Source organism: Pelophylax lessonae, assembly GCF_965119305.1.
Source record: "Pelophylax lessonae genome assembly, chromosome: 2".
NCBI classification, from domain to species: domain Eukaryota; kingdom Metazoa; phylum Chordata; class Amphibia; order Anura; family Ranidae; genus Pelophylax; species Pelophylax lessonae.
The window spans coordinates 641,890,569-641,904,729 of NC_138769.1; the positions used below are offsets into that span (position 1 = coordinate 641,890,569).

At 39.4% G+C, this 14,161-nt stretch overlaps 1 protein-coding gene across 2 annotated transcripts in view; it reads right to left on the reverse strand.

Moving 5' to 3' along the window:
- STARD13 (StAR related lipid transfer domain containing 13) overlaps positions 1-14,161 on the reverse strand; it is a 497,221-nt gene that overhangs the window by 310,104 nt on the left and 172,956 nt on the right. Inside the window, exon 1 of one of the 2 annotated variants that reach the window (XM_082246017.1) lies at positions 802-1,012. The exons of the other annotated variant lie outside the window; for it this stretch is intronic. Coding sequence (XP_082102143.1) covers positions 802-922 — 121 coding nt within the window. The 5' untranslated portion in view covers positions 923-1,012. Of the gene's footprint in view, positions 1-801; positions 1,013-14,161 lie in introns of those variants that run through there. 2 annotated transcript variants of the gene reach the window in all.

Below are 14,161 nucleotides of genomic sequence, written 5' to 3' on the forward strand. Positions count from 1 at the left end.
ATACCTGTGACTGATAATCGTAGTATGATGTCATACCTGTGACCAATGATCGTAGTATGATGTCATACCTTTGACCGATGTCATACCTGTGACCGATGTCATACCTGTGACCGATGATCGTTGTATGATGTCATACCTGTGACCGATGTCATACCTGTGACCGATGATCGTTGTATGATGTCATACCTGTGACCGATGTCATACCTGTGACCGATGATCGTTGTATGATGTCATACCTGTGACCGATGTCATACCTGTGACCGATGATCGTTGTATGATGTCATACCTGTGACCGATGATCGCAGTATAATGTCATAACTGTGACTGATAATTGTAGTATGATGTCATACCTGTGATCGATGATCGTAGTATAATGTCATACCTGTGACTGATAATTGTAGTATGATGTCATACCTGTGACCAATGATCGCAGTATGATGTCATACCTGTGACTGATGTCATACCTGTGACCGATGATGGCAGTATGATGTCATAACTGTGACCGATGATGGCAGTATGATGTCATACCTGTGACCGATGATGGCAGTATGATGTCATACCTGTGACCGATGATGGCAGTATGATGTCAGTAAGTATATACAATGTAGTGATTGTGTCTGGAAGTTTAGTTGCAGCATTTTCCATAGTAGTTACCAATAGCAATAAAATACAATATTTCCCTCCTAGCCTGCAATGACAGGCAGCAAGGACACACACAGACTGCAGTGACCTCACACTGTCCCATCTGCAGTCACCTTGTCCCCATCCTCCCAGACACCCCCGGCGGGTGTCAGCACTGACCTGCCAGCCGCTTCTCTCGGACGTTCTTCCATAGCAGGTCCCAGGCTTTGGTGGTGGAGTCCTTTAATTGCTCACTCAGGGACCTCCTCAGGAGGAATTTGGCAGACCGTTTGCTTGTCATTGTAAATCCCTCAGCAGCAGCATCATCATCATCATCATCATCATCACCCCGGCTCCTTCCCTAGACGGCTCTGCATGTGTGAGTGTCCCGGCAGGAGGAGGAGGAGGAGCGGGAGGAGGAGGAGGAGGAGTGCGGCTACAGCCTGGGCTCTGTACTGCCCAACTACTGCACACATCGCTCGGCTCCGATCTGTATACAGCTTCCCCCCCACCCCAGACTGCCTTCATCTCATTCTACATCTATATATAATATATACCTACCTACAATACATCTATATATAATATATACCTACCTACCATACATCTATATATAATATATACCTACCACCATAAATCTATACATAATATGTACCTACCACCATAAATCTATATATAATATATACATACCTACCATACATCTATATATAATATATACCTACCACCATAAATCTATATATAATATATACTTACCTACCATACATCTATATATAATATATACCTACCACCATAAATCTATATATAATATATACATACCTACCATACATCTATATATAATATATACCTACCACCATAAATCTATATATAATATATACCTACCTACCATACATCTATATATAATATATACCTACCACCATAAATCTATATATAATATATACCTACCTACCATACATCTATATATAATATATACCTACCACCATAAATCTATATATAATATATACATACCTACCATACATCTATATATAATATATACCTACCACCATAAATCTATATATAATATATACATACCTACCATACATCTATATATACTATATACCTACCACCATAAATCTATACATAATATGTACCTACCTGCCATACATCTATATATAATATACATCTACAATACATCTATATATAATATATACCTACCACCATAAATCTATATATAATATATACCTACCTACCATACATCTATATATAATATATACCTACCACCATAAATCTATATATAATATATACATACCTACCATACATCTATATATAATATATACCTACCACCATAAATCTATATATAATATATACCTACCTACCATACATCTATATATAATATATACCTACCACCATAAATCTATACATAATATGTACCTACCTGCCATACATCTATATATAATATACATCTACAATACATCTATATATAATATATACCTACCTACATACATCTATATATAATATATACCTACCACCATAAATCTATATATAATATATACCTACCTACCATACATCTATATATAATATACACCTACCTACCATACATCTATATATAATATATACCTACCACCATAAATCTATACATAATATGTACCTACCTGCCATACATCTATATATAATATACATCTACAATACATCTATATATAATATATACCTACCTACATACATCTATATATAATATATACCTACCTACATACATCTATATATAATATACATCTATATACCATACATCTATATATAATAAATAACTATACATCAATATATAATATACAACTACATCACATACACCTATAAATCACATACACCTATATACAATATAGAATGTCATAACATACATCTATATATTATATACATCTGTGTACTACACATCTATATATAACATACATCTATATACTTTATATAAGATTATTATTATTATACAGGATTAATATAGCGCCAACAGTTTACGCAGCGATACATCTATATATATATACACAACTCTCTCTCTCTCTCTCTCTCTCTCTCTCTCTATATATATATATATATAATATACAACTATATAACATACATCTATATATACAGTATGTGTTACAGAAATGTCAGCTCCCAGGCGGATTGAGTTCTCAGGGACCTTCCCATTCTCCTTCCTTTACCTTGCAGTCAGTCTGCTTCTATTGACTCAGCCTATCTCTCCAAACTGGAGGTTATCTGGCTATTACACTCCACTAACTCTTTCATTGCTGGGCAGAGAGCACATTGATATACATTATACTGGTCATGGTTCTAGATTTATAATGGGCGAAGGTGCCCCCTCTCTATACAAAATTATAATCAATAACAAATTTGTTTCTTTAATTGGAAAGCAATGTTTTGCATGCAAACACCTGTAATGGTGACTGTATGCAGTTAATCTATTGATTTATTTTCCAATTGATCTCTCCCATTAGGTATAATCAATCTATGGTTGAAAACACAAACAATTGATATGCCACACATGGCGGAATGGGTTTCAATCGATAGTTGGAAATTATATCATAAGTTATCATTTGCAACTCTCTGTATCCACCAGGCAACCTCATAATTATATTGATCAAAATATGATCACATTTTTAGGTGAATCATCTGAGTGCTGCTGAATGCAGTCCATCAATAATTTTGAGCAACTGCAATTTGCAAAAAGCACAGTTTATTTGCCTTTAGTAAATCAACCTCATAGTATCACCCCCCCACTGCCTGCTTTGAAGCACGCACTAGCACATGAAGCACACACTACCACATGCAATGCACATGGTTGCAGTGTGCTTGCAGAACAGCCCAATTCACGTGAATGGTCCGAGTTCCACTGGCACTACACCTGCCGAAATGCAAAGCAAAGCATCATGGCTGCAGCATGTGTACACCCCTGACTGCAGCTAAAGAGGGTAGTGATTGAGAGGCAGTAAAAATGTGGCTCAACCGCAGGGTTTTACCGCCCCCTCCCACAACCACTATCACATGAACGAGCCCTAAAAGAACTGAGGTCCTTCACTTTGAAATGTGAATGATAATAAATAAGGTGAAACTTTTTTTTTTTTTTTTTGAATATCCAATCATGAGCAATGAAGATACAATAAACAGGACTTTTGCCAGCAAATGATTGGTTGATGTATGTGGACAAATCGAACATGGCAGTAGTTATGTGCACCTTTTTTAATAATTACATTTATTGATTATCTGATTGCTTTATTATTAATATCTGCCCTGTTCCTATACAGTGGGGATCGAAAGTTTGGGCACCACAGGTAATAATTTGTATTAATGTGCATAAAAAAGCCAAGGAAAGATGGAAGAATCCCCAAAAGGCTCCAAAATCTCCAAAATTACAGATTAGACATTCTTATAATATGTCAACAAAAGTTTGATTTTATTTCCATCATTTACACTTTCAAAATAACAGAAAACAAAAAAATGGCATCTGCAAAAGTTTGGGCACCCTGCAGAATTTATAGCATGCACTGCCCCCTTTGCAAGGCTGAGACCTGCCAGTGTCATGGATTGTTCTCAATCATCGTCTGGGAAGACCAGGTGATGTCAATCTCAAAGGTTTTAAATGCCCAGACTCATCTGACCTTACCCCAACAATCAGCACCATGGGATCTTCTAAGCAGTTGTCTAGAACAGTGGTTCTCAACTCCGGTCCTCAGGGCCCACTAACAGGCCAGATTTTAAGTATTACCTTGGGGAGATGCAGACTAGAGTACTGCAATCACTAAGCAACAAATTATATCACCTGGGATGTATTTCAGTTATCTTGCAAACCTGGCCTGTTAGTGGGCCCTGAGGACCAGGGTTGAGGACCACTGGTCTAGAAAACTGAAACTAAAAATAGTTGACGCTCACAAAGCTGGAGAAGGCTACAAGAAGATAGCAAAGAGTTTTCAGATGTCAATATCCTCTGTTCGGAATATAATTAAGAAATGGCAGTCATCAGGAACAGTGGAAGTTAAAGCAAGATCTGGAAGACCAAGAAAAATATCAGACAGCTCGCAGGATTGTGAGAAAAACAATTCAAAACCCACGTTTGAATGCACCATCCCTCCAGAAAGATCTGGCAGACACTGGAGTTGTGGTACACTATTCCACTATAAAGAGATACTTGTACAAATATGGTCTTCATGGAAGAGTCATCAGAAGAAAACCTCTTCTACATCCTCACCACAAAAATCAGCGATTGAACTTTGCAAATGAACATATAGACAAGCCTGATGCATTTTGGAAACAAGTTCTGTGGACCGATGAGGTTAAAATTGAACTTTTTGGCCGGAATGAACAAAGGTACGTTTGGAGAAGAAGGGGCACAGAATTTAATGAAAAGAACCTCTTTCCAACTGTTAAGCATGGGGGTGGATCAATCATGCTTTGGGGTTGTATTGCAGCCAGTGGCACAAGGAACATCTCACGAGTAGAAGGAAAAATGGATTCAATAAAATTTCAGCAAATTTTGGATGGTAACTTGATGCCATCTGTGAAAAAGCTGAAGTTAAAGAGAGAATGGCTTCTACAAATGGATAATGATCCTAAACACACCTCGAAATCCACGGGGGATTACATCAAGAGGCGTAAACTGAAGGTTTTACCATGGCCTTCATAATCTCCTGACCTCAACATAATTGAAAATCTATGGATAGACCTTAGGAGCAGTGCGTGACAGAAAGCCCAGAAATCTCAAAGAACTGGAAGACTTTTGTAAGAATGGGCAAAGATACCTCAAACAAGAATTGAAAGACTCTTGGCTGGCTACAAAAAGCATTTACAAGCTGTGATACTTGCCAGTACAAGATATTAACTCTGCAGGGTGCCCAAACTTTTTCAGACGCCATTTTTTTGTTTTCTGTTATTTTGAAAGTGTAAATGATGGAAATAAAATCTAACTTTTGTTGACATAAATCTGTAATTTGATGCCTTTTGGAGATTTTTCCATCTTTCCTTGGCTTCTTTATGCACATTAATACAAATTTTTACCTGGGGTGCCCAAACTTTCAATCCCCACTGTACTTGCCAGCAGGTAGTGACATGGAAACTGAAGCAGCGTACAGAAGCACAGACGTCTGGAAAGAATTTCCAATTAGCCCATATTGTAAACACAACTTCATTTTATTACAGCACATGCTTAGTACAAAGCATTCTTCTACAAGTCCTCTGCGTAAACCCAGCCAAGGTGATTGACGGCAGAAATATGGATTGAAATATTTGTAGAGGTTTGGCTGATACATGTGTTGTAGTTTTCAGCTGCCTCAATCACTAAATATTTAAGATTGTAATACAGAATGTTTCTTATTTGTCTTAAATCTGAACTCCGTAGTGGAAAAACATTTACCCTTTCGGTGGGTGATAAACGAGGTGATGGGTAAGATTTTATACTTAAATTTATTCCTTGTTCTCCAGTTAGATGGCACTCTTATCTGCTATCCAATGTCGTAGACTGTGGGCGGGCCCTCAGCATCCTCCTGTACAATTCAGGACCTCTGGACCTGCATTGTACAGGATTATGTCACAGAGCTCTGAACAGTTGGACAGCAAAGTGAAGAAGCTTTGTAGGACCCATGGCAGAAAGAGAAGGAAGCCTGCAGAAACGAGGATCAAGGTAAGTATTTAATGGAACCGCAACCCACACTGTGTGTTTGTGGGCTTCCGTCAGAACACCACTTCCTCCAGTCTGAACATAGATATCAAATATTCTAGCTGCCCCCCATAAAAAACTAGACGGAACTTAGCTTGCATAGAACTGGTACCAACTACTTTATTGAACAGTTTCACACACAATATATACAGCACAGGGAAACATCCCCCTCCTGATCACCACACCAGGTCAGGTGCCTGATTACATTATCATATGCAGATTAAATTGTATATAGAAATAGAATTAACATATCTAAAGAACAACCAACACAAACAGTATTCTACTTTTCCACCAGTAACTAATAGATGACAGTGATTCAATCAACCTGAGCCAATTACCTAGCAGACTGCTGTCTTCATGCTTCTGGATTACAATACACATTATCATAAGTGTAAACACAGAACCCAAAGTAGATAACAGGTGAGTAAATCAGCATATTCAACAATGTCTGGAAGACAGGTGGTTGAGCTGATGATATTAGCATCTGCTATGAGTCTGACTGTGTGAAGCAGTCTCTTATTGGCAATAGGCAGCTAGGCCTTAACATGGAACAGAGGCCAATGTGATTAGCTCTTTCAATGAACATGTTCACAATCAAACAGTGTAGGAATAGTCTTCATATATTTCTTGAGATATATGGTTGATAAATATCACTGTCCCATTTGAAGTAATTCAAACCATATTCTGTGTCCATTAAGTAGTTGCCCATCATTTCCTTGGTCACCCTGTGCCCCTAATAGACACAGGGTGACTTACACATAGGAGGGGGCCTAGGCGGCTGAGAGAGGGATTTCCCAACCTCTATAAGGTAAGCTGGGTTCCATGCCCCCCCCCCCCCCAACTAAAGTGACTCCCGTCACAAAGTAAGTCACCTTATTCATCATCCCCTGAGCAAAATGGGGAGGGGGACCTATTTCGCAGGTAAATAATTTGCCTAGGAGATGATGAGTAATGTGTTATACTTACTTTATTCTGTGCTCTCCAGGTAGCTGGCACACTTCTCCACTGTTCAACACTCCGAAATGTGAACGAGCCCTTAGTGCCCCCCATACAATAAAGGACCTGCGTTGTATGAGATGACATCAGAGAGTTGTGACTGGTTGGATAGGGAAGAGAAAAGGCTTTGTAGGACCAGTCATGTGAAGGGGAGGAAGCCTGCAGGAACAAGGATTGAGGTAAGTATGTAACGGAACCGCGACCCACACTGTGTGTTTGTGGGCTTCCGTCAGAATACCACTTCCTCCAGTCTGAACATAGATATCAGATATTCTAGCTGCCCCCCATAAAAAACTAGATGGAACTTAGCTTGTATAGAACTGGTACCAACTACCGTACTTTATTGAACAGTCTCACACACAATATATACAGCACAGGGAAACATCCCCCTCCTGATCACCACACCAGGTCAGGTAGCTGGCGCACTTCTCCACTGTTCAACACTCCGAAATGTGAACGAGCCCTTAGTGCCCCACATACAATAAAGGACCTGCGTTGTATGAGATGACATCAGAGAGTTGTGATTGGTTGGATAGGGAAGAGAAAAGGCTTTGTAGGACCAGTCATGTGAAGAGGAGGAAGCCTGGAGGAACAAGGAATAAGAGAAGTATATCACCTTAGTCCTCACCTCTGGATCAACTGTGGGTATTGAATCGTTTATATGGAGGTTTTCTATTTGAGGGTGTTGGTTTTCTTTTTTTTCCTTTTGTTGGTTGAACTGAATGGACACGTATCTTTTTTCCAACCAGATTAACCATGTAACAGAGATGTATAGTAACTAAGTAGAACTACTTCACTACTGTACTTAAGTACCGAAAGGCGGTATCTGTACTTTCCTGGAGTATAATTTTTTTCTCCTACTTCCACTTTTACTTCACTACATTTTTTTCGATGATTTCAATACTTCTACTCCGATATTTTTTTTTTGTGCTGCATAGTTACTCGTTACTATTATAAAAATTACCACTGCCAGAACAGTAGATGGCTGGTTTCATGAAGTTCAAAAAAATGTGTATTATCAGCGCATACGAAAATAAATGCTACTGTATGTATAAATAAAATGGTCTACATATCTGCTGTTAAGGAGAAAGAGAACCTCCCCCAACCAAGGAGAGTCACAAGCGTACATAGACCTTTTTTCTGGTAAGAGGCTGATTTTGCTTTTTTCCCTGGAAGTTGAGAGCACAGGTTTTGCAGTTTTGTTTCACTGGAAGAGTCTATTTGGATATTATTTTGCACTTACCTTCATCCGCCGGGTAAGGGGGAAACCCACAAGGTGGTGGGAGTCCGCACCTATTATTTTGAATAGAACCTGTTTGATTCCTGCACCTTTGAAAATATATTCATCTTGTTTTGTCACATATATATGGTATTATGGCATTATGGCATTATATATATGGACTTTTTATTGACTTTGATTTCATACACTCTTCCTTTATTTCATTATTGGAATATATTGTTGTATATCACATTGGTTTATATATGATTTTGCGCACCAATAAGCTGTGGAGAAAAAAAAACATGCAGGGAAGAGAAGGAGGGATGCTTTAAAGGGGGAAGGGAGGGACATACTTTATCTGTTTTTGTTTACAAAAATTTACAGCCAAAGGAATTGTGATTGTCCTTTAGGTTAATCATTTGAAATAATAAAAAACAATATGAGGTTCAAACTTTTGACTTCTTTCTTTAATAACTACATAACACAGTACTTGTACTTTTACTTTCAGTACTTGAGTAGCAAAATTAAAAAAAAAAAACTACTTGCATTACTTAAGTACAAAAAATGTTGAATACTTTAGTACTTCTACTCAAGTCACTTTTTGATACAGCACTTCCACTTCTACTCAAGTCACTTTTTGATCGAGCACTTTATACAAGTGTGCCATGTAACTATTTAAGAAATATTATTCCCTAGCCAAAACAAGCAGTTAACCCTTGGAGCGGGAAGGAAGACCAGAATGATGGAGACTATCCACAGAGTTCAGCCAGTTCACACCATAGAAACGCAGTACGGATGCGTTCCAGATGCTTTTTTGCATGTGCGTATTTGATGCATACTGGTGCTTTTTTGATGTCTCCCAGGGCATTTTCTCCTTCTTCTTTATTCACCCTAAATAAGGACATGTCTGTTTCAGTGCGTATTTGGTGCATTTAGGTGCATTCTGGTGCATTTATGATGCGTTGTACCACATTCCAGTACAGTTTAGTGAAAAACGCATCAAAAACACACAATGGAATGCACTGGAATGCATCAAAAACAAACCAGACCCCAGTACATTAAAAAAATAAATAAAAGCATCTGGAATGCATTTGAAAATTGTAAACCAAGTTCTTTGTAAATCAATTATAAATATAGACCCATACTACATTAACAGAACTGTACTACACCTATTTGCAGGCAGTGCGGGCTTAAGGGACAGCTGCATTGGGCCCCACAACAATGACTGGGCCCAGGGCAGCTGCCCATTTTGCCCTATGGTAAAAATGGCCCTGTGTACAGAGAAGAGCTGGGCATAGTCTTCCTGTCTCTTATGGTTGGTGGAGGCTAGAGTGGACTCTTTACCGAGAGATCAGGAGTCTTCAAAGCATCTGATCACAGATTGTGTTTGAACAAATTCTTTAATGGCTGTAATGGCCAGGAAAAGACAGCTCTAAAACCAGAAGTGGTACAGTCCTCATTGCTTCCTCTTCCTTCATCGTGGAGGAGGCCAGGGGACAGATACACATGGTTGCAGGGCACTTGCAGAATGACCACATTTACTTTAATGGGTGCTACGCCCCTTAGGGTATAAATCATGCCACATTCACAAAGCAAAACATGTGTACACCCTAAGCCGCTGCCTCTGCAGCTAAAGGGGGTAGCAGCTGGAGGGCAAGAAAAGCATGGTTCAGCTGCTGTGTTTTACCGCCAACCTTACGTGTCAACAACCCCAAAGTGTGAATTTTTATGCCAACAATATCATCTATAATTAACATTACTAAGTAAAAGTGGTCATCCGCTTAGAACTCATATGAGCAAAGAATTTTATAGAAAAACCTTTATGTTCATAAGCGAAGTTTACAGTATATTTATTATTAATATTTTTTTTTGTAGTTATTATTATCTTCTGTCACTGTATACAGCTGTAACCATTCTATTTCATTGCTGCTTGCCCTGGTATTTACAATTCCTGGAATTCTGGGGCTTCTCATAAAACTCTGCGTATGGCGTACCACATATGTGAACTGCGAGGAGCGAACGCACATCTATTCCACCGCGACAAAAAAATAGACTTTGGCTGTAAACTTGCAGATGTTTCATTTTCTGGGCTATTTTTAGCTCTACAAATAACAAAACATGCTGGCTGTAAAAATATCTGAATAAAACAATATGGGACAGGTACTCGGAATCTTGCTGAATTATGTGATTATATTTGACATTCTTGTGTGCTAATGCCGCCACACAGGAACAAGTGCCTGGTGTATTTTTAACACAAGCTGAGGTCTGGGAATTGCTTTGTGTAACTTTCTCCAGGATTCACATAAACCGTGCTCACATCTGGAAAGCTGGAATATGTGCCTGAAAGTAAAACTCAATTTTTACACAGAAAAATTAGGGATTGTTCCCATGTGCTCATACATGTTATTTAAGTATATACTTGATTATTTTATTTTAATAGTGTACTGACATGTGCATAGTTGTATAAAATGCATTTAAAAATACCTTCTGACACACACATGCTTTAAAGCTTTTTTTATTTATTTACAGCTGTATCCTATCACATTTTTTCATTACAATTTTTATCTACAATAACATTAATTATTTATTTTTAATTTTTTAGCTAAATTCGCATGACTGTAAACAAAAAACACATTTATAGGCATTTTTTGTTTAAGGATCTGAATGCAGCTGCATTGTTTTCAATGGAGACATTAACAACTTAGTACTGTCTGTAAAACTTTTTTTATTTGCACTAACATACAATTTTAGTGCAAATAAAAAAAAAGTATCACGGACAGTACTCAATTATTTCTGTCGCAAGTGCACGAATACGGCTACAATCACCTCAAGCAATGGAGACATTCGCACAGTTGTATAAAAATGCACAGCGTTCAAATCCGTAATGCAAAATTCTAAAATATGCCCGAGGGCACATGGATTATGCGCTTACGATTGTATACCAAATACAAAAAGTGCATTCTAGTACTGAAAAAAAAAAAAACAGGAGAAGAATTTTAAGTATTTAAAAGAAATGGATCTAAAAGCAAGTATTCACTGATCGTTTTTGGCAACTTTTGTTCCAGAAAAACCTTGGCTATATGATTAGTAAAATTTTTACTAAATATAATACAATGAACCTCTGCAGTTCTGGAAATATTGGGCAAAATAGAATGTTGTAAGCTGCTGTACACCTCCTAATTTCAAATGAAAAATAACAATAAAGGTATTTGCGCTCACAATGTGAAATCATAATCAAGCATATATGGCTCTATGCAAATGAGCGTATGATAAGTAAGTGATAAGTAAGTGCTAAATGAATAACACATGGTGGCTGGTGCTCCATGGGCCGGGGGGAGGCCGCCGCACACCCGTACCCCCCCCCCCCCCAGATCACAGCGAGACAGGAGAGACAGGAGACAGGACAGGAGAGACCGGACAGGAGAGACAGGAGAGAGGACAGGACCCCCCCACACTCACCCTGCCTGGATGCAGCAGCAGGCGGCGGCAGCTTCGGCTTCTTACCCCTGTCTTCTGTGTCTCCTCCCTCCTCCTCCATGCCCAATGGCATGGCTTCTCCTTTTGGCAATTCGGGAAATGGGTCTCAAAACACACTTCCTGATTGACCAGGAGGAGGATCCGTGTGACAATAGCGAATTTTCATTCGCTATTGTCACATAACCGGGTGGGCCCGGGCGCACTGCTCTGCGCCCCAAGCCCACCCTTTTTTTTTAGCCTTTGGAAGCCTCTGGCTCTAATCACATGGTTAAAAAAAATGGCCTCATTGAACTGCATGCGTCTGGTGCCCCGCATGTAGATTAGGGGGCCGGACGCATGGATAGGGGGGCGGCGCCCCTGCGCCCCATATACACCAGCCACCACTGGTGTGTTATAAAACCTGTAAGTTGACAAAGTGAAAAAAAATTATTAACTATGAAAAATAAAATAAGGAATGCAAAACATAAAGTACAACGTGACAATGCCCAACACCAAAAAAATAAAAAGTGCTTCTAGACAGACGTGTCTTCTAGTGGCTTCACCAAGGGTGCTCATAGGGTAGATGGCAACTCACCAAAGGTGTATGACCCCTTTTTACATAACGCCAAAATGCGCTTTTGGAAAACCAGATTGGTTCCTGAGCTTGCACCCTTCCACTCCAATGATCCCTCAAGATAAGGCTAGGATGTAGGAATATTCTCCCCCAGAGACACAGAGAAGGACTTTATAGTGTAGCACATTTTTTTTTTTTTTGATGCTTAAAAGCAAGTATATAAAAGTTGCACTCACATGTATCCATGCCTAAGCCTGGCACTAGGTGTCTACAGCATGTGCAGATGGGGCCTGTCAGTCTGGGGCTGGCATGTGATCCATGCCTCGCTCTCAAGGATGGGCCTAAGTGGGTAGTCACATAGGAACCCGGAAGTGATGAATCCCCGCTCCCCGGATCCGAGGTGATTTAATCACTTATTTAAAGGGTCAGCCACATACACTTGATTTCACATTCAGGGAGCCATTACCTGTTATTGACTTCCTTCTTCCTTGATCTGACCCCCCAAGACAGTAAACATGTCCTACTGCCATATTTATGTATATCTATACATATATATATATATATATATATATATATATATATATATGTACAGTTGGGCAAAAATGTATTTAGTCAGTCACCAATTGTGCAAGTTCTCCCACTTAAAAAGATGAGAAAGAGGCCTGTAATTTTCATCATAGGTACACTTCAACTATGAGAGACAGAATGGGGGGGAAGAATCCTGGAAATCACATTGTAGGATTTCTAATGAATTCATTGCAAGTATTTAGTCACCTACAAACAAGCAAGATTTCTGGCTCTCACAGACCTGTAACTTCTTCAAGAGGCTCCTCCGTCCTCCACTCATTACCTGTATAAATGGCACCTGTTTGAACTTGTTATCAGTATAAAAGACACCTGTATAAAACCTCAAACAGTCACACTCCAAACTCCACTATGGCCAACACCAAAGAGCTGTCCAAGGACACCAGAAACAAAATTGTAGACCTTCACCAGGCTGGGAATACTAAATTTGCAATAGGCAAGCAGCTTGGTGTGAAGAAATCAACTGTGGGAGCAATTATTAGAAAATGGAAGACATACAAGACCACTGATAATCTCCCTCGATCTGGGGCTCCACGCAAGATCTCACCCCGTGGGGTCAAAATGATCACAAGAACGGTGAGCAAAAATCCCAGAACCACACGGGGGGGCCTAGTGAATGACCTGCAGAGAGCTGGGACCAAAGTAACAAAAGGCTACCATCAGTAACACACTACGCCGCCAGGGGCTCAAATCCTGCAGTGCCAGACATGTCCCCCTGCTTAAGCCAGTACTTGTCCGGGCCCGTCTGAAGTTTTCTAGAGAGCATTTGGATGATCCAGAAGAGGATTGGGAGAATGTCATATGGTCAGATGAAACCAAAAAAGAACATTTTGGTAAAAACGTAACTTGTTGTGTTTGGAGGAGAAAGAATGCTAAATTGCATCCAAAGAACACCATACCTACTGTGAAGCATGGGGTGGAAACATTGTGCTTTGGGGCTGTTTTTCTGCAAAGGGACCAGGACGACTGATCCGTGCAAAGGAAAGAATGAATGGGGCCATGTATCATGAGATTTTGAGTGAAAACCTCCTTCCAGCAGCAAGGG